Source organism: Pseudorca crassidens, chromosome 1 (genome assembly GCF_039906515.1).
Source record: "Pseudorca crassidens isolate mPseCra1 chromosome 1, mPseCra1.hap1, whole genome shotgun sequence".
Classification (NCBI taxonomy): domain Eukaryota; kingdom Metazoa; phylum Chordata; class Mammalia; order Artiodactyla; family Delphinidae; genus Pseudorca; species Pseudorca crassidens.
The window spans coordinates 114,649,986-114,675,985 of NC_090296.1; the positions used below are offsets into that span (position 1 = coordinate 114,649,986).

At 39.5% G+C, this 26,000-nt stretch overlaps 1 protein-coding gene across 4 annotated transcripts in view; it reads left to right on the forward strand.

The window, feature by feature from the left end:
* ZWILCH (zwilch kinetochore protein) overlaps nucleotides 1-26,000 on the forward strand; it is a 44,433-nt gene that overhangs the window by 4,667 nt on the left and 13,766 nt on the right. For 3 of the 4 annotated variants that reach the window (XM_067751456.1, XM_067751445.1, XM_067751463.1), the window contains 14 exons: nucleotides 1,982-2,077; nucleotides 4,903-5,021; nucleotides 8,617-8,816; nucleotides 9,338-9,408; nucleotides 10,066-10,221; nucleotides 11,527-11,598; nucleotides 15,999-16,092; nucleotides 16,623-16,672; nucleotides 17,330-17,435; nucleotides 17,966-18,045; nucleotides 19,238-19,394; nucleotides 19,903-19,931; nucleotides 24,310-24,446; nucleotides 25,718-25,813. In XM_067751456.1, coding sequence (XP_067607557.1) covers nucleotides 1,982-2,077; nucleotides 4,903-5,021; nucleotides 8,617-8,816; nucleotides 9,338-9,408; nucleotides 10,066-10,221; nucleotides 11,527-11,598; nucleotides 15,999-16,092; nucleotides 16,623-16,672; nucleotides 17,330-17,435; nucleotides 17,966-18,045; nucleotides 19,238-19,394; nucleotides 19,903-19,931; nucleotides 24,310-24,446; nucleotides 25,718-25,813 — 1,463 coding nt within the window. The remainder of the gene's footprint in view (nucleotides 1-1,981; nucleotides 2,078-4,902; nucleotides 5,022-8,616; nucleotides 8,817-9,337; nucleotides 9,409-10,065; nucleotides 10,222-11,526; nucleotides 11,599-15,998; nucleotides 16,093-16,622; nucleotides 16,673-17,329; nucleotides 17,436-17,965; nucleotides 18,046-19,237; nucleotides 19,395-19,902; nucleotides 19,932-24,309; nucleotides 24,447-25,717; nucleotides 25,814-26,000) is intronic. The other variant, XM_067751473.1, reaches the window with a different exon arrangement.

A 26,000-nucleotide genomic window follows, 5' to 3' on the forward strand; every position in this document is an offset into this window, starting at 1 on the left:
CAGTTCTGGGGACTAGGAGTCTGAAATCAAGGTGTCAGCAGGGCTGTGTTCCAGCTGAAGTCTCTATGAAAGGATCCTTCCTTGCCTCTTCCTAGCTTCTGGTAGTTTCCAACAATCCTTGGTGTTTCCTGGCTTGTTGAAATACCTGCCTTTGTCAGCACATAACATTCTCCCTGTGTGTCTATGTCTCTAAATCTCTCTCTCCTTGTAAATATACCAGTCATTGGGTTTAGGGCCACGCCCCCCCCAACCTAGTTAATCTTCATCTTAATTTGATTACATTTGCAAAGATCCTATTTCCAAATAAGGTCACATTCAGAGGAATCAGAGGTTAGGACTTCAGCTTATCTTTTGGGAGGACTTAATTCTACCCACAACTGTACTTGATCAAGAACTTAGTAGATCAGAATAACAAAGCATCCTTTGCTCTCTGAACTTAGTATCTAAATGCTTCAATATCCAAACTAAGAAATAGGTTCAAATAGTGAGAGGTATTTATCAATAATAATATTAGACGCTGTTCACTCTCATTAGTGATCAAATAAATGAAAATTAAAACAATAACAGAGATAAAAATAAACAATGAAAATAATGTGTTGACCTAAGTGATGGGAATGCAAATATGTGGGTATGACATATTTGAAAGGCAATTTGACAATATCAATGTGATTTTAGATATTCATCTTAAAGTACTTAAAGGATGTCCATTATCAATTGTTTGTTATAGCATATAACTTGAAAATACCCAAATGTTGAATAATATGGAATTATGTGATGGTAGATCCATGGTACTAGACAGCCTAAGAACATTTAATGGCATGGAAAGAAGTTCATGGTATGAAACCATTAGAATGTTCTATTTATTTTTTAAGCAAAATCCTATTGAGTTATCAAAATAACAGATATATTTCTATTATTTTATTTTATTTATTTATTATTTATTTATTTTGGCTGAGTTGGGTCTTTGTTGCTGCGCTCAGGCTTTCTCTAATTGCGGCGAGCGTGGGCTACTCTTCGTTGCAGAAGGGTAGCTTCTGCAGGGCTACTCTGCGCAGGCTTCTCACTGTGGTGGCTTCTCTTGTTGCGGAGCACAGGCTCTAGGCAGGCAGGCTTCAGTAGTTGTGGCATGCGGGCTCAGTAGTTGTGGTTCACAGGCTTAGGTGCTCTGCGGCCTGTGGGATCTTCCCCGACCAGGGATCGAACCTGTGTTCCCTACATTGGCAGGCAGATTCTTAACCACTGCACCACCAGGGAAGTCCCGATATGTTTCTCTTTAAATAGATTTATTTATATGTCTGGAAAAACATCAGGCGAAATATACACCAAAAAGACTAATAATAGTAGTGACTACTCTGGCTAGTAGAATTATAGATGAGTTTTAAAAAATCTCTTTTAGCTACCTGTTTCCAAACTTTTATACAATAAATGTTTATTGCAATTGGAATGAAGAAATATGCAGTTCCTATAAACTGATAAAGTTCTAAATTCCATAGTACAATCAGAAAAAAAGATAATGTTTAGTAAAGAGCTAATTTTATGGTTCATAACAGTAAATCCAATATGATTGGGGAAGAGGATGTCAGCGTGATCCTAATCAAAAGGTCTTACAAGGCAGGGTGCTCTTTAGGTGGGCCTTGAAGCACGTAGATAACAGATATAAGAGCTAGAATTTTTTTTTTTTTGCCCATGCCACAGCTTGCAGGGATCTTAGTTCTCCAACCAGGGATTGAACCCACGCCCTCAGCAGTGAAAGTGCAGAGTCCTAACCACTCAACCGCCAGAGAATTCCCCAGCTAGATTTTCTCAACACGAAAAACAACATGGGCAAAGAATAAATGAAATTATATTTTGAAAACATTACATCTTGTTCAAATTCTCTTTTCCAATTACTTGCATAGAACTGGTCTTTATGTGTTTAAATATTTGTACATATATATGTGTGTATCTATAACATTGCTGGACCTTAATCCATTTTTAATAGGCTGATGTTCAAGTGCAGTTGATCAGCAAAGGCCAACCAAACCCTTTGAAAAATATTCTAAATGAAAATGACACAGTATTCATCGTGGAAAAAGTGGTAAGTAGTGCTTGGGCTTTGTGGTTAATTCTTAACAGCCAAATTTGGTGTCTTGTGGATAATCTCAAATGTACACATTTTCTTATCAGCATGTTAGTGATAGTGGATTCTAATATCTTTTAGTAGTAAGTACAGTGCTGTCCAACAGAGAGATAATGTGAACCACATACGTAATTAAAAATTTTCTGGTAGCCTCATTGCAAAAAAAAAGGTAATTAATTTTCATACTGTAATATTGACTTTTTCATTTGTTGTTCAGTTGTGTGAATTTTAACACATGTCTACAATCTAGTAATCACCATCATAATCAGAACACAAAACAGTTCCATCACCCCAAAAAACTCCCTCGTGCTATCCCTTTAAAATCATTCCCTCTATAAAATGGATAACTAATAAGAACCTGCTGTATAAAAAAATAAAGTAAAGTTCAAAAGAAAAATCATTCCCTCTTCTCCCTCACTGTAGCTTTATCTTCTTAAGAATGTCATGAATGGAATCATACAAAAGTGTGTAACCTTTTGAGTCTGGCTTCTTTCACTCAGTGTTATAATGCCTTTGAGATTCATTCAAGTTGTGTATTAATGGTTCATTTCTTTTAACTGCTGAGTAGTATTCTGTGGTATGGATGTACCACAGTTTCTTTACCCATTCATCCTTTGAAGGACATTTGGGTTGTTTTCAGTCTTCAACGATCACTAATAGAGCTACTATAATTTTTATACAGAATTTTATGTGAGCACAGTTTTCTTTACTGTAAATGGCTAGGAGTGGGATTGCTGGGTCTGAAATTATGTTTAATAATGCTTTTATTTAATCTAATTTATCTAATGTTATCATTTCAATACCTAATTCATTTAAAAATCATTAATGAGATTTTAAGTTCTTTTTTTCCATACTGCATCTTCAAAATCTGGTATGTATTTTACACTTAAATCTCAATTTGATCTGACCACATTTCAGGTGCTCAAAAGCCACATGTGGCTGGTGGGTGGCTACTGTTTTGAACAGCACAGCATAAGTAGCTATGACTTATAAATTTCTACTTTAATTTTTGCTTGTTAAATGTAACAAGAGGGGACTTCTTATTTTTTGCATCACTTTATAATTACAGCCTTAACACCTTTGTGGGGTTTTTTTTCTCTTTTTTTTTTCAATTTTTGAATTTTATTTTACTTATTGTTCTTATTAGTTATCTGTTTTATACATATTAGTGTATACATGTCCATCCCAATCTCCCAATTCATCCACTCCCCCAACCCCCGCCGCTTTCCCCGCTTGGTGTCCATACGTTTGTTCTCTACATGTGCATCTCTAGTTCTGCCCTGCACACGGCACCTTTGTGTTTGAAGTTCGGGAACTGTTTTGGCAGAGCAGTAACAGTGATGTTAACTGAGTGCTGATAATGCTGTCACATTACACAGTTGCTTTGGGGCCAGGACCCATTCTTGGGTATATTGTTTCCCGAAGTAGATAGGAGCAGGATCTAATAGGGGAAAGTGGATGTTCCTTTAGAAGGAATATCTTTGTCTGCTTTAGGGCCCACATGCTGTCTGGACCGGGATTGAGATGAATGAACAGAGAGCTCTTTATTTTAAATACACACAGAAACTTCTTTCTGAGGAGGGGACATATTTATTTGTCTTTTGTATTAATGATGCTTATCAGTGGTGGACAGATGCTTGGAAAATAATTATAGGTGAATTATGTGGTTGAATTTAGACTTTTCCCATAGAAGGGAAAATGTTTGTTGAGCAAAAGCTGAAAAAATGAAGTTGGTCGGGTGAAGATGAGTTACCTGGGAAAGGGAAAGATGAGCAGAGGAATTTGTGGAAATTGGTTGGGCTACTAGTGAGGATGCAGCTTGGAGTTGTGAGGAGTTACCTGGCATTTTTAGTTGGGGAACAATTAAAATGGGCTTTATTTCTACAAAGATCAGTAGAGCTTAAAGCATGAGTTTTAGGTAGATGGATATTGACAAGTAGAACGGAAGGAAAAATGACATTTCTTGGATACTTCTAGGAACTATTTGGAAACCCAGGCCTGGAAGGGAATAAAATCTGGAATCTGGCAGAAGAAATTCAAAGTTGAGGAAACATCTAGGTCAGATACCTATTAAGTATTTACTGCTAGAAGAGCTTAGTGGATAAGAACTTGAGTTTTGAAGTCAGACTACCTAGATTCAAATGTTACTTTTGCCGCTCAGCAGCTGTGTTATTCTAGGCAAGCTATTCAACCGTTCACTAGCTCAGTTTTCCGGTCAATAAAACAGGGTTAATGATAGTATCTATCTCGGGGTTTTTATGAAAAATGAAAGAAAGCTTGCAACAGTACTGGTACATAGTACATGCTCAGGAAATGTTAATTCGTAAAATTATTGTTATTATTGGCAGAACTGAACTTTTTAACTACTTAAACACATGGATATCAGAAACACAAATGAGAGCTGATAGCCCTAAGAGGAATAGACTTAAGGAGTAAGGTGAACCTTCAAGTTTGTGGAGTGACAAAATCAGGGAGTCTTCCATGGGTTTCCCTTGCTGTTTGTACATCATTTTGTACGTGGTAGAGCACTTCCTTTTCTGATGGTATCAGATACTCCCTTTATCAGTAGCAACTTAGATCAATATCTTTATAGGACAGTGGAAATGCTTCTGACGGTGAGATTTATTACTACCAAATTAGTTTGTAGCTGTGATTCTTGTCATAACCCAATCATTTTGTGCTTAAGCGTTTAGAAATCAGTACGTTATATTCTAGCATAGTGAAGAGTTGACTGTTACCTTAAGTGTTCTTTTACCTGGTTAAATAATTAAACATTTTTAAAGCCTTTAGAAAAGGAAGAAACAAGTCATGTTGAAGAACTACAATCTGAAGAAACTGCTATTTCTGATTTCTCTACTGGTGAAAATGTTGGACCACCTGCTTTACCAGTTGGGAGAGCCAGGTAAGTATTTTCTTAGTATAGGGGTGGAGGGTAGGATTTAAATAGAAGTGTTCTTATAAACATTGGGGGAAAAATATGTATCTAGCTAGATCCCTCCCTCTCTCCTTTCGCCTCCCCCTTGATGTGTATACTCAATTCTCTAAGGATAGCTCTACTTGACTGTCCCTTGACTGTACCATAGGCATCCCAAGCCTAACTAAGACGACTGTGGTGATCTTCCCTTTCTCCATTCCCCTATACTGTTTACTGTTGTTGCTTCGTAATTGTTTTCCTTATTTCTAATCTGGTTCCTCGCCAATCTTTTTTCCTCACTGCTGCCAGAGTGATCTTTATAAAATGAAAGCCTGATTGTATTGCTTCCCTGATTAAAAATCCTTCAGTGGTTCTTTTGCCCCATGATAAAATCCAAATTCCTTATGAGTGACACATATGAGCCTTCAGCATCCAATCCAGTGGTCCTCCATGAGGGGTGCCATACTCAGCAGGCAATTGGAAATGTGTAGGGATACTTTTTGATTGCCACAGTGATTCAGGGGAGCTTTTGGCCTGGGCCATGGATGGTAAATGTCCTGCAATGCATGGGGCTCTCCTGTCCAACGAGGAATTATCCCACCCAGATGCCAGTAGTGCCCCTGTTAGAAACCCTACCGCCTCTGTCTGCTTTGCCAGTTTCACTACCCACCCCCCAACATATGACTTTCTGTCTGCCCGGCCTCCCTCAACTCCAAAACCAAGAAGTCTTTGCTGTCAAGGAGTCCTGGAGGATCTGGCTTTATATGTATAACAATATTAGAGAATAAGGACCATAATAACAATATTCACAAAGTGACTTTCTTTCATGGTGGGTTTTTTTTTTAATTTATTTATTTATTTTTGGCTGTTTTGGGTCTTCGTTGCTGCGCGCGGGCTTTCTCTAGTTGCAGAGAGCGCGGGCTACTCTTAGTTGTGGTGCGCGGGCTTCTCAATGTGGTGGCTTCCCTTGTTGTGGAGCACGGGATCTAGGCACAAGGGCTTCAGTAGTTGTGGCACGCGGGCTCAGTAGTTGTGGCTCACGGGCTTAGCTGCTCCGTGGCATGTGGGATCTTCCCGGACCAGGGCTTGAACCCGTGTCCCCTGCATTGTCAGGCGGATTCTTAACCATTGCACCACCAGGGAAGCCCCCATGGTGGGGTATTTTTGTTTTGTTTTGCTGTGTAGAAGCTTTTAAAATCTTTTGTAGTTAATCAGTCTTTTCTTTCTTGGCTTCTTGATTTTAAGTCATGTTTGGCCTTTTTTGCTTTTCTGTCCCATAACTTGAACATTATTTATTTGCGTTGTTTTCTCCAGCCAGTGTTTGTTTGGATTTATCCATAGGCTTATCATTTCTTTGCTCTCCATTTCTTCTTGCATTTCAGACCTTCCTTCTGGGATTATTGTATTTCTTTATTGAAGTACAATCCCTTAGAAATGCCTTTTCTGAACATCTGTTGGTAATAAATTTAGCTTTCATCTCTTTGAAAAAAAATTTTAAGCTGTATTTTTGGTAACTTTTAATTCTGCTACACTCAAATTTACAGAAAAATTAAAAGAATAGTTCAGGAACTTCTGTGTACCCTTAACCAGATTGACCATTATTTACATTTTGCTGTCTTTGCTTTGTGATTCTGTCACTTGTTCCTCCTCCTCTGCTCCTGCCCACTCCCCCATCTGTATAACAAACACGTGTCACACACACAGTTTTTTATTTATTTTATTTATTTATTTTTTTGCGGTACGCGGGCCTCTCATTGTGCGGCCTTTCCCATTGCGGAGCACAGGCTCCGGACGCGCAGGCTCAGCGGCCATGGCTCACGGGCCCAGCCGCTCCGCGGCATGCGGGATTCTCCTGGACCGGGGCACGAACCCCTGTCCCCTGCATCGGCAGGCGGACTCTCAACCACTGCGCCACCAGGGAAGCCACACACACAGTTTTTTAAATGAAATATTAACAGTATGTTGGAGACATCATGCTCCTTCACCCCTAAATACTTCACTATGTATTTCCTAGAATCTAGTACATGCTCTTATATAACCACAGAACAGTCATCAAAATCTGGAAATTTAACATTGTTACAATATTACCATCTAATCCACAGACTATATTCAAATTTCCTTAAGTGTTCCATGACTAATGACCTCAAGCATCTTTTCATATATTTATTGGCTTCTACTTTCTCCCACCCCCCAGGTTTACTGAGATATAATTGACATATTCTGTTATTTCTTTTGCTTAATATCACAGCCTACTTCCACTCCCAATGACCCTCTATCACATATTGAACTCCCTGCTTGTAGTAGCTACACTTCGTCATTTTTTTTTTTTTTTTTTTTTGCGGTACGCGGGCCTCTCACTGTTGTGGCCTCTCCCGTTGCAGAGCACGGGCTCCAGACGCGCAGGCTCAGCGGCCATGGCTCACGGGCCCAGCCGCTCCGTGGCATGTGGGATCTTCCCGGACCGGGGCACAAACCCACGTCCCCTGAATCGGCAGGCGGACTCTCCACCACTGCGCCACCAGGGAAGCCCACTTTGTCATATTTTTTTTTTTGTCACTTCTTGATCTGCCTCATGTACCCTGCTCCCACTTCTTCACTTGGTGAAACTTTTATGTATTTTGCCACTTAGTTTCCAGATTTTTGTTTCTGGGATTCTGTGATATTGTGATGTATAATAAGAAACATATTTGGTCTTTGTCTGCTGTTCCTGGCACCCAGCTCCTGAAACCTTTGGAATTTTCTAGGTGTGGAGAACTATAAAGGTGTCTTTTGTTAAGTTAGTGAGGTGACTTTTGAACCCCACACCAGGTAACCTAAGAATGGGGGCTGCTTGCCAGGGGAACCAAGCATGTGACTGGAGGGTTGGAACTTTGAGTCCCACCCGACCTCTTGTGGGGGAGAGGGGCTGGAGGTTAAGTTCAGTCACCAGTGGCCAGTGATTTAATCAATTGTGACTATGTAATGAAACCTCCGTAAAAACCTAAAAGGAGAGGGTTTGGAGAGCTTCTGGGTTGGTGAACACAGGGAGGTGCTGGGAGAGTGGCTTGCTAGGAGAGGCTGTGGAAGCTCTGTGCCCTTTTCCTCATATTTTTCCCTTTGCATCTCTTCCATCTGGCTGTTTCTGAGTTCTACGCTTTTATAATAAACTGGTAATCTAGCAAGTAAAATGTTTCTCTGAGTTCTGTGAGCAGCTCTAGCATGTTAATTTAACCCAAGGAGGGGGTTGTTGGGACCTGCGATCTATAGACACACAGATGACAACCTTGACTTGGAATTTGGCAATTGGAAGTTGGGGGGAGGCAGTCTTGTAGGACTGAGGCTTTAACCTGTGGGAGCTGATGCTATCTTTGGGTAGATAGTGTCAGAACTGAGTTGAATTGTAGGATACCCAGCTGGTGTCAGAATTGCTTGGTGTAAGGAAAAACCACACACATTGGAATTGGGTATAAAATCTTAGATGGTGATCAGAAGTGGGATCAGAGTCAGAACTGTAGCTACTGTTCATGATATCTTTGGAAAAGAAAACTTTTGACTGATTGACAGCCTCTACGTCTAATTTATTCTTCCTACTGTTGTTTCCAAGGCAGTTAATTGGACTTTACACCATGGCTCACAATCCTAATATGACCCATTTGAAGATTAATCGGCCAGTTACTGCCCTTCCTCCCCTTTGGGTAAGGTGTGATGGTTCAGATCCTGAAGGTACCTGTTGGCTGGGAGCTGAGCTTATCATAACCAATAACATCATCACAGGAATTGTCTTGTGCATGGTCACCTGTAAAGGTGAGAACTCACTTCTCTTACTTTTGTGGGTGTGTGTGTATATATTTATTTGTATAGTTATTGCTTTGTGGTTTTTACTGAAACTTGATATTGTTAAGAGGGAAGTGCATGGAACTTGTGTTAGCCACCATGAATCTACTGCAATGTGTAACTTGCAGCATGTAAGAGATAGTCCAGAAACAGATTTCCAGAAGTCCGAACAGAATTTTATGGCTGTTTTATTTGGGTTTCATTTCATTTATATGTGTGTATTTTTGGAAGTTTTCATTGGAGGATAAAAAAGTTGAATATAATTCCAATTTCATAGTGGGCCTTTAATTATACTTTTGGTAGTATTATTGACCTCTGTTCCACTTTCCTTCTTTTAAAAACATTTCATCTGTGATTTAAAATTTAATTTCAACAATCATTAGTGTTAAGTTGTGATACCCTCAGAATTTGAGGGATTATAATTTTCTAGCTCTAATGATGTAATTTTGAATTGTACCTGTAAAGTATTTTCTTTCTTTCATGTCCTATAGCTGATAAAAATTATTCTGTAAATCTTGAAGACCTCAAAAATTCACACAAGAAAAGACATCACTTGTCTACTGTAAGTATTTCTCTTCTATTCATATTATTTTCTTCAAACTGCTAACGATCTGCCTTCCTAGTGTAAAGGTTTTTTCACTCCTAATATGACTAGATATTTTTCTGTAGTATCAAAATGTTTATTTTCATATCAACTAATGACTGAAAATATATGCCTTGCCTTTTAGCTAATCTTTGTGATGAAAAAGAGTTGTCTTATTTTTCCATTTGGAATAAAAGCATGGCACTTTGTTTTAAAAACAAATTTTATTTATTTTATAAATTTATTTATTTTTGGCTGCATTGGGTCTTTGTTGCTGTGCGTGGGCTTTCTCTACTTGTGGCGAGCAAGGGGTTACTCTTCGTTATGGTGTGCAGCCTTCTCATTGCGGCGGTTTCTCTTGTGGAGCATGGGCTCTAGGGCTCACGGGCTTCAGTAGTTGTGGTATATGGGCTCAGTAGTTGTGGCTCATGGGCTTAGTTGCTCCGCGGCATATGGGATCTTCCTGGACTAGGGCTTGATCCCGTGTCCCCTGCATTGGCAGGTGGATTCTTAACCACTGTACCACCAGGGAAGACCTCGATACTTTTTCTTTTGGGAAAAGAGTCAGTCATTTTGATAATGGGCCTTTGGCCTTGTGAAAGCACAGCTAATGGTTTGCTGGATGCACTCTTTCAGTTAACAGCCAGCGGCTTTGCCCAGTATGAGCTCTTTAAGTCCACTGCCTTGGATGATACAGTTGCTGCCTCACAAACTACGATCACTTTGGATATTTCCTGGAGTCCTGTGGATGAGATTCTTCAAATTCCTCCACTCTCTTCAACTGCAACTCTGGTAGGAGCAAACCCTTCTTTCTGTTGCGTTTACTCAGTGTGGATTTACTTTGAACTTGCCTGTTGCTAGTGCTAGTGCTAGTGTTGCTAGTGCTGGGCTTCCAGCCCAGCCCCAGGCTTAGCTCTCCCTGGGCAGCTTTGAAAGGCTCAGCTTGCCCCTGAAGTCTCACCAGAGCAGCCAGTGGAGATTTTGCCAGGTGATCTGATCTATCAGTTATCCACAGTGCTGCGATTATGATTAATAAAGTCTCTTGAGTGGGAACTCAAACAGAATCATCACAGTGACTTATAGTCTCTGCTGTTCTTAAAAGAGTGCAGATATTGGCAACACATCAAGAGTCATTATTCTATTCAGACCTTTCACCCTATATTTACATTTCTAGAATCTCTCTTAAGAAATTAATCAGAATTGGTAACAAAAATATATGGACAAAGATATTCAATGCAGTCACATAGCTGTGTTTAGAAAATATTAAAAACAAAACCTGAATAGTCAGTAGGAAAATGATTTAAATAGGTTTTCATGATGAAATAGTGTATATATATTTTTAAAATCATGATTTAAAGTATCTTTAATAATGAGAGAAAATGCTTATTATTAAGGGGAAAAAAAAAAGACCCAAAAAGTACAAAATTATATGTACAGTAGGATCTCAACTATGGTTTTTAAAAATGTGTACACAAAGGCCTGTATAGTGTTACAAGTGGTTTCCTCAGGGTGGTGGCTCATGGATAATTATATTTTTAGCGCTTTTCTTTTCCTGCAATAGGAATTTACATACTGGCATTTACTATTTTCTTCTCTTTCAAACCATCCCCCCTGCGTTTTTTTTTTAAGAATTTAGGTTTATAAAACTTTGGCCTCTGGCGAAGACAGCACATTGTAGATTTAACACTTAGAAGTCTAATGAGCGTATTTATTGGGGGAGAGAGGGTGTTGTTTTTGGTGTGTGGTAATGCTAAGTTTGTCACCGAGTCTTGAGATGTATTTATTTATATTTCTACTCCTTGTCCTTTTGGAAATTCAGTGGGACGGAGTAGGAGAGCGTGTGTTCCACGTAGCTGCAGTTGTGGTATAGAGAGGGGTTCTGGTGGCCTGAATTTAGGGTACTGTATTGGGATGGGCGGGGTCTATGGTATCCCTGGGGAAGGTGTTCTAAATGCAGTATTGACCTACTTTTTCAATTCACTAGTGCTTCATGAAATATATTTTTAAATGTGTGGGTAGTTTGAAATGCAAATAACTGTGACCCTGATGCAGAGAAGATGGGATTACCAGTGAAAACTGACTCTGGGAACTTTTTAGAATATTAAGGTGGAATTGGGAGAGCCCAGAGGTCCTCTGAATCATCTTCACAGACAACTGAAATTTCTCCTTGTGAGTATCCTTCTAGAATTTGTAACTTGTATTAAATCTCATGTTTTCATTAAAATGTTTGCTAGTGTCATTGTTATTTAGTTTTGTGTTCTTCAAAACTTGTTCCAAATGTTATGTGCTTGGCAATTGGGACAGCGTTACTGTGTGGTAATTGTCCTTGCAGTTAAAGGGAACATTCATCAGTTAGTAGTTAATGGGTAACAGTTCTTTTGCCTTTTCTACGAAGTATTTGAGTTTTATTCATATGATGGATTCCCCTCTTTCCAGGTGAGTCAGTTGCCAGTTAATTCCAAATGTGTGTATAATCTGCTTGTTACTAACTGGGATTTTGATTGATGCTGAAGATTAATGAGCATGTGTTTTTATGTTTCAGTAGTTTAAGCTCCACTCTACAAATTCCATCTCAGAGGTGTGGGGGGCGCTCATTTTGTTTATTTATGTGTTTATTTATTTACTTTTGGCTGCATCGGATCTTAGTTGCGGCATGCGGGATCTTTCCTTATGGCTCCTCTCGAGTTGAGGTGGGTGGGCTTAGTTGCCCCGCGGCATGTGGGATCTTAGTTCATTGGAAGGCGGATTCTTTTTTTTTTTTTTTTTTTTTTTTGCGGTACACGGGCCTCTCACTGCCGTGGCCTCTCCCACCGCGGAGCACAGGGTCCGGACGCACAGGCCCAGCGGCCACGGCTCACGGGCCCAGCCACTTCATGGCATGTGGGATCCTCCCGGACCGGGGCACGAACCCGCGTCCCCTGCATCGGCAGGCAGACTCTCAACCACTGGGAAGGTGGATTCTTAACCACTGGACCACCAGGGAAGTCCTGGTGGGGCGTTGGGGGGAGTCATTTTAATGCAGTAGAAATTCCAAATGTCTTAGCTTGGCGTACAAAGCCAGTTATATCCAGTCACTGCCCTACTTACTTCTTTTTTCTTTTCTTTTTTTTAACAGCTTTATTGAGATAGAAATTACATTCCATAAAATTCACTCGTTTTAAGTATACAATTCAATAGTTTTTAGTATACTGACAGAGTTGTACAACCATGACCATATTTAATTTTAGGGTATTTTCATCACCCAAAAAAGAAACCCCATACCCATTAGCAGAAACCTCCCACCCCTGCCAGCACCTGGCAGCCACTAATCTACTTTCTGTAATACTTTGTTCCTTTTTATTACTGAATAACATTCCAATGTGCATATGTACTACATTTTTGTTTATCCGTTCATCAGTTGATATATGTTTTGCTTGTTTCTACTTTTTGGCTATTTATGAATAATGCTGCCATGAATAGTCGTGTATAAGTTTTTATGTGACATATGTTTACACATCTCTTGGGTGGAGTTGCTGGGTCATATGGTAACTCTATGTTTAACCTTTTGAGGAACTGCCAAACTATCTTTTCCAAAGTGGCTGAATCATTTTACATTCCCACCAGCAGTGTATAAGGGTTCCATTTTCTCCATATCTTTGCCAGTGCTTGATACTGTCTTTTTTATTGTTGTTACGGCCATCCTAGTGGGGGTGAAGTGGTATCTCCTTATGGTTTGTTTATGGGTTTTTTTTGTTTTGTTTCTTGGGGCTGTGCCGCTAGGCATGCGGGATCTTAGTTCCCCAACTAGGGATTGAACTGGTGCTCCCTGCAGTAGAAGCATGGAGTCTTAACTACTGGACCGCCAGGGAAGTCCCTCATTATGGTTTTGATTTGCATTTCCATGATGGCTAATAACATTGAGCATCTTTTCATGTTCTTATTGGCTCCTACTTATTTCTTTAGCTTAATCTCACTCCCTACTTTGCCATACTGAGCTCCCTGCTTGTAGCAGCTCCAGTCCCATCACACTGTCACTTTCTGGTGTGTGTGTGTGTGTGTGTGTGTGTGTGTGTGTGTGTGTGTGTGTGTGTGTGTGTGTGTGTGTGTGTGTGTGTGTGTGTGTGTGGTGTGTGTGTGTGGTGTGTGTGTGTGGTGTGTGTGTGTGTGGTGTGTGTGTGTGGTGTGTGTGTGTGTGTGTGTTGTTCTGCCTAGTGTGCCCTTCTTCCACCTCTTTGCTGGGTTAGCTGTCTGTGACATCGTCACCTCAGATGATTGCCCTGATCCCCTAGAATAGCTTATGCTGCCTGTGCTTCGTGCTGCCGTAGAACCTTACGCAGCCCCCTTGTCAGACGGTTTATCAAACAGTAATTTATTTGCTTCTCTTGTCTCCCCTACTAGGCTTGAGTGCCAAGTACCCCATTGTGCCTTCAGCTTCTAGCACAGTACCAGGTGTTTTTCATACTTTTACCTCCTCTCATTATTTCCCCATTTGTAAAAAACTTGGTACCTTTTCTACCTTTCTTACCTTTCTTCTTTCTTGAGAGCTCCTCTTTCAGGACCCTTCCTGTGGGCTTCCATCATACTTCTACCTTCGTGTCTCTGCCCTCCTTTCTCCACCCCGGCAGAGGGCTTGTCCATTTAGTGATTTGACTAATGCCTTTACGAGGGAACTCCAGACTCCCATCTTTAAGCTGCTACCACTTCTGGTCTTTCCCACTTCCATCAAATTAGTTCCCACATGAGTAGAGAGCTCTTCCCTCCAATTCAGTATGTCCAAAATGAAACTTGAAATCTCCAGACTAGATCCCCTTAATAAGCCCCCCATTTATTTCTGTGATTTCATCACTCCTTCAGTTTCACAGGCTAGAAGCCCTGTCTTACTTTAGTAAGAACTATCTCTAGTTACTGCCACAGCTAGAAGCTGCCACTCTACTGTGTGCCCAGCATGTGGTGCTAGATGGTTCGGTTATTTTGCCTGAGGTGTCAGCAACTGGTAAGTGGAAGGGCTGGTTTAAAACTCATTCGAATACATGTCTGTCTGTCGGACTTGAAAGTCCATACTTTGTTATAATCTCTCTTAGAAATTCAGACTCTTAGATGTGCACGTGGCCATCGTCTCTCCAAGTTCAATCCCCTGTATTTTTATAAATAGGTAGGATTTTTTTCTTTTCTTCTATTCCTTATATATTTCTGTCTGTCTCTCTCTCTCTTTCTGTCAAATGTACTGTTTGTTTTTTGTTTTTTTCGCTTTGAGGTATCTCACTGTGCCCATCTTAGTTAAAGCCCTTATTACCTCCCTTCTGGACCACTCTAATGATCCTTCATTGTTCTCAACAGGGACACACACTCTGGGCATCTTGGGCAGGATCATTCTTTGTGGTTTGGGACCATTGTACACATTGCAAGATGTGTAGCATCCTTGACCCCCACCAAACTAAATGCTCAAAGCGCTCCTGTACACACAGTCACTGTGACGCCAAAATTTATCTTCGTGTTTTTCCAAAGACTTCCTGGGTTGGAGGATGATCTCACTCTTATTGAGAAACACTGTACTTTCTTTTTTCCTTAGACTCTATCCTGAGTATTTCTGACGGGAGATTTCTTAGCTGCTTGATCATGTCATTTTCCTGTCAAAAAATCAACAATGGCTGTTGTCTTCCAAATGAAATAAAAAATCTTTTTAAGTTTTAAGACCACTATTTCTGTCTAATCCCTATTCCTTGTACTCTTATTTGCTGCTGTTTCCTGGGTGTTTTCGCCACCCTTGGCGGAATCATCCCACCTTCTTCATCTTATCCCCTGCTCTGTAGCCAATGGTTCCTGCATTTGAGTTGAGCTAATGTTTCACATCGTTCCTCTGGCCATTCCAGCCTATCTTGACCTCAACCTCTTTCCTTATTTCAGTTTAGATATTGTAGGTAGAGGCGTACACATTCATGGTATTTTTATGTAAACTTCCACTCAGTCTCACATTTTTGTTCCCCAGTTATTTCATCTGTATTATCGGTCCTTCTTAACCAAAATTAGAAGTGTCTTCAAGGCAGGCTCATAGGTCTTGAATCCTTTATAGCACCTATGCACACATAATGAGAGTTCAGAATACCATCTTTAGCATAAGACTGCTGGATATATGTACTGGCACTGTCAGTTACTGTGTGACCTTAAGCAAGTTAATTAACCTCTTAGTCTCAGTAAAATGGGAGTGCTAGTAGTATCTGCCTCATAGGGTTTTTGTGAGGATTAAATAACATACTGCATATGAAACATTTAGAACAGTTCCTGGCATCTCATTAAACATTGAAGAATTCAAGATACTAGGAATTCCCTGGCAGTCCAGTGATTAGGACTGCACACTCTCACTGCTGAGGGCCTGGGTTTGATCCCTGGTCAGAGAATTAAAATCCCACAAGCCACGTGGTATGGCCAAGTAAAAAAGAAAAAAAAAGTGTGTATGTATATATATATATATATATATATATATATATATATATATATATATATATATATTATTACTAAATACATTTTACTGATTAAACTATGTTTTTTGCTAACAAGTTTTTTGGGTTTGTTTTTTTTTTAATCTCTCACAGGTTTTAGCTGATGGTTTGAGGACTGGTGTAACTGAATGGCCTGAGTCTCTGGAAGCAAAATCTGCTGTTGAACTTGTGCAGGAATTTCTGAATGGTGTTTGTTTTCCTAACTCATGCTTGTTTTTTGTTTATTTTTCTTAACTGGGAATTTAAGCTTGCTATATTTAAATGTAAATTGTCTTTTTATGCTTGATATTCTTTTTGGTTGGGATATATCTAAAGCTATGAGGTCTGTCATGGTGAGAGGGGCAGCTTCCATTCTGAATTCCTAACTGTAGAGGTCTCAGTGATTTTAAGAATTAATAATACTTATTTAATTTACATTTTATATACTGCAATCGTATTTGAGATTGTAACCTTTGAGCACCTACCATGTGCTTGACATTGTGTGTCAGGGTCTTTCATTGTATCTTAGTTCATCTTTACACCCCTACCTAGTGGGTATCTATTTTGACCTCCATTGGAGAGTTAAGTAATTTGCTAAAATACCTGGTTATACTTCTGCTATCCTCATTTGCTTCTATACTTCTACAATCCATTTGAAAATAGAATTAGGATGGAAATAATTTGGAATGAAGGAAAATAAATAAAATCCAGAGTTAATAAGCTTTTGCCACTTTCTAGACTTAAATAAGCTGGATGAATTTGGTGATTCTACGAAAAAAACCACAGAGGTAAGTGATTATTATTGGAAATGCACACTGAAAGAGCTTGTAAAATTTGGTTGTACTGTTGTCTTTCACGTCATACAATCTCAGATGGATCTGCTACAGCCAAGGTAGCATTTTGAGAGTAGTTTTTTGTTGGTCTTTAATGTCAGCACTAGTGATTATTTTCCTTGAGAACCGATGAATATTTTTAAAGAGAACTAGTACATATTTATTATTAATCACTTAACTGCAGAGAAATGGAAACAAATATGTTACTATACTGTGGGGTGATATTATTATAGTATATTAATGTTATGAGATGGCATGTTAATATGCCACAGGTGGTACTATTAAATTGCACTTAATATGTTGTCATTTGACAAATAGGAAAATTGAGACAAAGGTAATTTAATTAAATATTTTTCCATGGGAGGAAAGTTGAATGCTTGTTTTTAGGCATCAGAGTTTAAAAACAATTTTAGAGGTCCCGTTTTTCACTGTCTATTTATTTGTATCTCCTCATTAGTGGATGAAATTGTAGAAGATGCATTCACGTCTCTCTTTGCATGTGTTCATGACCCCACCTTTTCTCAGAGTAGCATTTGAAAGCTTATTGGCCTTCAACTGTTGCACTTTTTAAAAAATAAACTGAGTATTCTCTGACACTCACTTCTTTTCCAGACAGTGAAACATGACTCTGCTGCAGTTGATCGGTCCATGGAGTGTCTTCTCACAGTACGGGGTGATCTCGATTTTGCTGAGCAGCTGTGGTGCAAAATGAGTAGTAGTAGGTGTCCATCAGGATTGTGAAATAAAAATTTTCCTGTTATTTCTTAGGTTTACTTTTAAGTCTTTTGAAAATAATACAGTGTGTACTGCTAGTCTTGTGTGGACATCTGGTTCCTGTTTTATCAAACTCATTTCTAATAATGCATTGGCACATTTTACTCAAGAATTTTCCTAAGACAAGGCAATTCGTAGTACCTGTTCTTTTCTCTTGCCAGAAGTATAAGGCCTAGGTGGTTTTTATGCTGTATTTATATGAGCCAAAACATATACCTTAGTGAAATTATAATTATTAGGAAAAGATATTCCATAATATTGTACTAAGTATGTTATTTTATGGCAATGGGTTTAATTTCTTTCTTTAAAAATGCTTTTTTTGGGGGGAGGGGGCCTTTAATTTCTTTCCCCCTTCCCCATCCATAAAGTTCAGATACTTGTCTTCCACTTCATTTGTGTATCCTTAAAATGAATGACATATTTGATCTGCAGAAATAACCATGAAAGTAATGTTAGACTGACTTGCTTTCCAAGGTGTGGTTTCTTACCAAGACTTGGTGAAGTGTTTCACGTTGATCATCCAGAGTCTACAGCGTGGTGATATACAGCCATGGGTAGGTTTAGTAGTGTGTGTGAGAACCTTTTCTCAGCAGCATAGCAAACTGGTTAAGGACATAAGCTCTGGAGCAGACTGCCTGAGTTTGAATTCTATCTCTGCCACTTTCTAGCTGTGTAAACTTGGACAGGTTCCTTAATTCATGTGAAGCACTTAGCACCTAGTTCATAGTTAATGCACAGTATTTGTAAGCTACTAATATTGTCGTTACTGTTGCTATGAATGATTGCTCTCATAGACTACTTATGAGAGTACAAATTGGAACACTCTCTAAAAAGCAATTATGATAATGTATTGAGATACTCGAAATGTAGCCATCCTAAGGCCATACACAGGAATATGTATCAAGATTTTATGTATCATGATAGTCATTACAGCCTCATTTACAGTAGCAAAAATTGTAAATGACCTGAATTTTCACTATTAATGGAATGCCTAAGTAAATAATGATATAGCCACATAATGGCACATGTAATAGTTGCTACAGATGATGTGGAGAAATGCTTACAGTGTTCAGTAAAAAGAAAGGATTATACACTATTGTATAAAAAATATAAATTTTGGAGAGAAAAACCCAGAAACAAATACACTAAAATATGATAGTCACCTCTGGTGGTAGGGTTACAAATGAGTTTCTCAAACTGCATTATACATTTCTGTACTTCATGGATTTTCCATAATGAATTTGTGGTTTTATAATGAAGAAAAATCTAAGGTAAAAGCTAGAAACAAAAAGATTCTTCATCTAATAGGAATTATTTTAAATAACACAACTGCCAATTCATGACAGTGACAGAAACTTTCCGAGGTGTGAACGGAGATACACTCCAGAGCAGAAGCATGCAAACCCTACTCCTATGTGGCATTAGTCATTCTATGCATTTTAGTCTTGCCCATCGAATTTTTCTCTTGAGAGTTTCTGTGTTTGTGAGATATTTACAAGTATATCGCTACCATGTACAAGTGCAAAGTGAAAATAGTATTAAAAAAAAAGAAAATGCAGAAGATTGTGTTGGAAATTAGAGATAACAGAAGGACAGTAATGAGAAAATGTCAAATATTTTAGGTGATGAAAAACGTAAGGTTATAATATAAGTTTTAGCTTTTAGCTAATGCAGTTTGTTTGTCTTTTGCTTACTGGACTTTTTATATTTATATTTGTGGCTTTATAAACTTTTCCCAATTTCTAGCTTCATAGTGGGAGTAACAGTTTACTAAGTAAGCTCATTCATCAGTCTTACTATGGAACCATGGACACGGTTTCTCTCAGTGGGATTGTTCCAGTTCAGATGCTTTTGGAAATTGGTTTGGATAAACTGAAGAAAGATTATATCTGTTTTTTCATAGGTAAGGCCATTTCCCAGCTCAAAAAATTAAAAGCTGCCTCACAAAAAATTAAAGGCTACATAGGTATTCTCAGATTTTATCTTTGTACTTGTCCCTAATTTTTTGTAGTCCTGGCTTTGCCCCTGGTTCACTGTGAGACAAGCACTCCCATTTTTTGAGCCTTAGTTTCCTGCTCGATAAAGATATTATATTAAAGGTAGCTATAGTTTTTGTCTTTAATTCAAATGTTTTGAGATTCTTTGAGGTTAATGTAGTAAATAAAAAACGCTTTTTATTTTAATACCCATTACTTGCTTGTTTTTATTAGGGGCAAACTGTGATCATTTTTAGAATAAGTATTAATTTATATTTATGGTGTAATGTACCAGAAAATTTGGCTTTTTGTGATAAACTGTTTAGCTTGAGCATTTCTTTTATATATGAACTATGAAATTTTTTGCTTAGGTTGCTTAATTTGTAATAGATAATACCTAAGGCTTAATTGCATATATGTGTTTTTTCTTCATAGGCCAAGAACTTGCATCTTTGAATCATTTGGTGAGTTTTTATTCTAAAGTTGGTTTTTCTTTATTCGGTCATTCTGCATACAGTTATTAAGTGTCTATTCTGTGCCAGCCTCTGTTCTAGGAAACAGGTAAATTAAGACAGGCAATTACACTGTCTAATATGACAGACAAAAAGGTAGCCCATTCAATGTCACTTCTCATTCTTTATAAATGTATGATACTGACATAAAGTTGTATCCTGCTTATTAAACCAATGTACTCCCACAACTCTCATTTATCTAAAACGGTTAAGGAATGCCTTTCTTTGATAGGCCTTATAAGGGAATATTTGCTTTATATTCTCTTGACCCATTTCTTTTACACGTGAAGGATTACTTTCCAAAGAATTTGTTATGTTCCTTAACATATTGATTCAAAAGATGCTTCTGATATATGTGGAACCTAGAAAAATGGTACAGATGAACCGGTTTGCAGGGCAGAAATTGAGACACAGATATAGAGAACAAACGTATGGACACCAAGGGGGGAAAGCGGCGGGGGGTGGTGGTGTGATGAATTGGGAGATTGGGATTGACATGTATACACTGATGTGTATTAAATGGGTGACTAATAAGAACCTGCTGTATAAAAAATAAATTAAATTTAAAAAAAATGCTTCTGGGTTTCAGGGTCATGATTATGAACTTTTTTATTTTCCTAGTGTCTTGATTTAGAAAGTTAAGGAGATTAAATAGCATCCATAAGGACCCTTGACATTTGTTGTAAGATTCTTTTAGAAAATGGATCTTCAAATGACATCTGGTCTCTTATAAAAATGCCAAGATAGGAAAACTCTAGCTTTATCTATTATGCAAAGTAAGACTCAGCTGGATTCTTTTGAGGTTAATTTTTGCTATTCAGAGTTTAAACATTTTTTAAGGGTGTATATTTTTAATGGAAACTTTTAATACATTTTTTTATACTTAGAAAAGTAATAACATTTTGAAAATTAGAATATAATGCAAATACACCCTTAATCTCAGCATTCAAATATGAGTACCCTCATTTTTATGAATTCCCCTCAAGTCATTTAATATGCCTGTTTTTTAAAATATGGTTTGACTTTTTTTTTTTTTTTTTGGCTGCATTGGGTCTTTGTTGCTGCATGCGGGCTTTCTCTAGTTGTGGCGAGCAAGAGCTACAGTTCGTTGCAGTGCGCGGGCTTCTCATTGCGGCGGCTTCTCTTGTTGTGGAGCACGGGCTCTAGGCGCGTGGGCTTCAGTAGTTGTGGCTCACGGGCTTAGTTGCTCCCCAGCATGTAGGATCTTCCTGGACCAGGGCTCGAACCCGTGTCCCCTGCATTGGCAGGCGGATTCTTAACCACTGTGCCACCAGGGAAGCCCCCGACTCCAGACTTTTGACACAATTGTTCTTAAACTTTGAGAATCTCCTAGAAGGCTTGTTAAAATGCTAATTCCTGGGCCCCAGTGACTCAGTAGGTCTAGGGGCTCTGGAATATGTCTTTTTTTTTTTGGCCGCACTGCACAGCTTGTGGGATCTCAGTTCCCTGTCCAGGGATTGAACCCGGGCCGCGGCAGTGAAAGCCCAGAATCCTAACCACTAGGCCACCAGGGAACTCCCTGGAATATGTCATTTTAAACAAACCATCTCCATCTCCAGATGATTCTGATGCAGGTGGTTTGCAGATATATTAGTTTTTTATTGCTGCTGTAACAAATTACCACACACTTAGCGTCTTAAAGCAACACACACAAATGTATTACTCTGTAGTTCTCTAGTTCGGAAGTCTAGTCTGGGTCTCACTAGGCTAAAATTAGGGTGTTGGCAGGCTGTGTTCCTGTCTGGAGCCTGCCTGTAGGGGAGGATCCATTTCCTGCTCATTTGAGTTATTAGCAGAATTCAATTCCTCATAATTATAGGACAGAGGCACCTTTTTCTTGCTGGCTATAAACTGAGGACTGTTCCCAGCTTCCAAGGTCCAGCCCATACCTTGGCTCCTGGCCCCCTTCTTCCATCTCCAAAGGCAGCTATAGTGGGTCAAGTCCTTCTCGTGCTGTGTCTCTGCCTCCCTCATCCAGTTTTAAGGGTTCATATGATTCGATTGGGCTCACCTGCATAATCTAGGATACTTTCCCAATTTTAAGGTCAAATGACCGTATACATCTGCAACCTTAATTCCTTTTGCCATAAATGTAACATATTCACAGGTTCTGGGATTAGGACATGAACATCTTTTGAGGGTGGTTTTCTGCCTGTCACAGCAGGCCACACCTTGAGAAGCCCTCACTAGGCTGTACTGCCTCCAAGTAATCAGTAACATCAGGCTCTGTCACCTCTTCTCTGTGCAGGGTCTTGGGGACAGACCGAGGTAGACCAGGCGGGGTTGTAGCACGGGCAGAGAGAAAGGGGAAAGGCAATCTGGATCTGTTCCTTTGTGAAAAAGACCTGGGTGGGCCACTTCCAGAGCTCTCAGGGGACCACAGGGAATATGGGTGGCAGGTGTGGAGAACGTTGTAATCTGTAGCCTGTGGTGAGTGGGGCTGCTTTGGTGTACTTCTCTGCCTGGGACCATGCCTATTTTCCTACTTGTGTTATTTTCACATTTTGGAATAACCTGTGTAAGACAATTAATATGTCCCTATATTTTGGATTTAATTATAAATGATTTTGCATTAAATTAGTTTTTCACATTTTGCGTAGCTTCCTTTAAATTGTAATTTGGGATTACCCATGGATCTCTCCTACTCCCTTGCCATTACCTCCACTCAATTAAAAGATGACCATAGGGCTTCCCTGGTGGCGCAGTGGTTGAGGGTCCGCCTGCTGATGCAGGGGACGCGGGTTCGTGCCCCGGTCTGGGAAGATCCCACATGCCGCGGAGTGGCTGGGCCCGTGAGCCATGGCCGCTGAGCCTGCGCGTCCGGAGCCTATGCTCCGCAACAGGAGAGGCCCCAGCAGTGAGAGACCCACGTACTGCAAAAAAAAAATAAAAGATGACCATAACTTTTCACTTACTGTATTAGTTTTCAGTCGCCACCTAACAAAATTTAGAAGCTTAAATGAACACAAATGGATTATCTCACAGTTTCCAGGAGTTGGAAGTTGGGCACATTTTACCTGCGTCCTCTGCTCAGGGTTTCACAAGGCTGAAATCAAGGTGTCATCTGGAGGCTTGATGAGGGAAAGATCCACTTTCAAGTTCCCTCGCTTATTGTTGGCAGAATTCATTTACTTGTGGCCCTTTGATGAAGGTCCCCATTTTCTTGCTAGCTGTTGGCCCAGTACTGGCCTCAGGTCCTAGAGGTTACTTGTGGGTTCTTACCACGTGGCCTTCTCCACAACGTGGCAGTTTGTTTCTTCAAAGCCAGCAGGAGAGCATCTCTAATGCTTCAAGAGCTCACTGACTAGGTCATAGTAATGACCAGGCGATGCTCTCCCTTTTGATTAATTCAAAGTCAAGAGCTTCCCTGGTGGCGCAGTGGTTGAGAGTCTGCCTGCCGATGCAGGGGACACAGGTTCGTGCCCCGGTCCGGGAAGATCCCACATGCCGCAGAGCGGCTGGGCCCGTGAGCCATGGCCACTGAGCTTGCGCATCCGGAGCCTGTGCTCCACAATGGGAAAGGCCACAACAGTGAGAGGCCCGCATACCGCAAAAATAAATAAATAGATAGATAGATAGATAGATAAACAAACAAACAAAGTCAATCAGTAACCTAATCATGGGAGTAACAACCCACCATATTTATAGATTCTGGCCTCGCTCAGGGAGAATGGATTATACAAGACATGTATTCCAGGGGGTGAGAATCTTGGGGGTCATTGTAGAATTCCACCCACTGTATTTACCATGGATTATTTCCTTAGGATTGGGTCTCAGAAATAGATCTGAGCATATTATGATGGCTTGACGTAACATTGCCAACTTTCTTTTCCAAAACCTCATACCAGGTTACTAGTAATATATGTTAGTGGAAGCTTATCACTACACTTGCTTAATTTCTTGCTACTTCAGGTTTATTATCTATTTTTAGACATGAGTACTCTCATCAACCTAGCAAGTTTGTTGAAGTTAAGAATTATCTTGTGGATTTGCCATTCTTTCCATCTGGAGGGTTTGATGGGGGGTACTAGCTACCTACTTGGACCTCCTTGGTGAAGCAGTTCTGTGATTTGCCTTTACCAGAGAATATGTATAATGGTTTGCTTAGAACATTCTCAGTGGAGACTTGGAGTTTAGTTTGAGGAATAGTATTGAAAGGAGGAAGGCTATCTAGCTGCCTCCTGTCTTCTTTTTTCCCTCCCTATTAATCAGGCATCCACACTGAGGTTTAGTAGACACGGTTAATTCTTTCCAGAGATTCCTCTTGTTCTTTGACTCCCTATTTTCCTTGTCCTTTTTTTCATTCCAGGAATATTTCATTTCTGCATCAGTAGATACACAAGAGCAGGTTCATCGTGTTCAAAAACTCCACCATATTCTCGAAATAGTAGTCAGTTGCATGCTTTTCATTAAACCTCAACATGAACTCCTCTTTTCTTTAACACAGTAAGTGTTTCTGTTGTTTACTTACATAAAAATGTACTCTCTTCTGAAATAGTTGCAGCCAAAGTAACTGCCTTTTTTTACTATCAGTTAGGATAGAATCTGTGTACCCTGTCTTCACAGTAACAGAAAGGTTCTATCTAAGTCACTGCCATGAGAAGGAAAGGCTTTGGATTCAGGAGGAATCAGGTTGGACACTTGGATCTAGTACTTCCTTTTTTTTTTTTTTTTTTTTTTTTTTTTTTTTTGCGGTACGCGGGCCTCTCACTGTTGTGGCCTCTCCCGTTGCGGAACACAGGCTCCAGACGCACAGGCTCAGCGGCCATGGCTCACGGGCCCAGCCGCTCCGCGGCATGTGGGATCCTCCCGGACCGGGGCACGAACCCGTATCCCCTGCATCGGCAGGCGGACTCTCAACCACTGCGCCACCAGGGAAGCCCTAGTACTTCCTTTCTAAGGAAGTTTCCTTTCACTACATCTTGTTTTTCATCTGTAAAAATGGTGTAATGTATATAAAGTACTTGACCCTTGAGGTGCTTAATAAATATTAGTTCCTTCTCTTTTCTTTATATCCTTATAAATTTGGGTCAAGCTAATCATTGCCAACCATCTATATGGTAACTGAATGGAATCGAATTTTATTATCAGACCTCTGTCAATAGTGTTGCTGAAATTTTAGAGAGTTTGTCAATCAGTTTGACTAAAAACAGTTTGGAATAATCCTTACACATGGATCGCTGGTGTCTTACATGTATTTTTTGAGGCTTCAAACTGGAAATAAGTGAACCATCCAGTGGAAGAACTGGGTTTATTTTTCCCTGTGGAAGGAAATGTACCATTTCCTTTTCCAAAATTAGAATTTGACTTACTTGTAAAGGGAAAAGTTTGAAATTGTTACTGGATTTTTTTGGTTTTTGGTTTTTTTCCATTAAAGATCAGTAGTATATGTGAGTTAACTGTTTAATTCTCCATACTTGGAAAACAATGGAGACTATATCTTTGTCTCTCTTTTGCCTTTTTGTTTTTCTGATATCTCTTTCTTCCCAGTTACACCTCTACTTGAGCTCAACATAAATATATTTTATATTTATGAGAAATATGTCCACTACTAATTTTTTTGAAGTGAAATTTTCTTTCAAAAAAAAATTAATAACCTAAGTGTTGTTGGGATGGGGGTTTAATGTTTCCTTTATGAGCTTTAGACTAACAGAAAGCCTTTATCTCCAAGTGGCATTTTTTTCCAAAAGCAATTCTATTTTCTTTTTTTTTCTTAGATCCTGCATAAAATTTTATGAACAAAATCCTCTCGATGAGCAACACATTTTTCAGCTGCCAGTCAGACCAACTGCTATAAAAGACTTATATCAAAAGTAAGCAATTTAATAATTAAATTATACTTCAAGTCCAGCCATGATTCTAGGCAATTTCAGTGTCTGCTCCATGGGGACCTCATGTTGCTTCACCTCTGAAACCGTAATCATCTGATTCCCATCCCCTGAACATAGTCTGATAGAGTCCTCCCTCTTCCTTCTCCCAGACCTGTGGTCTGTTCTCTTT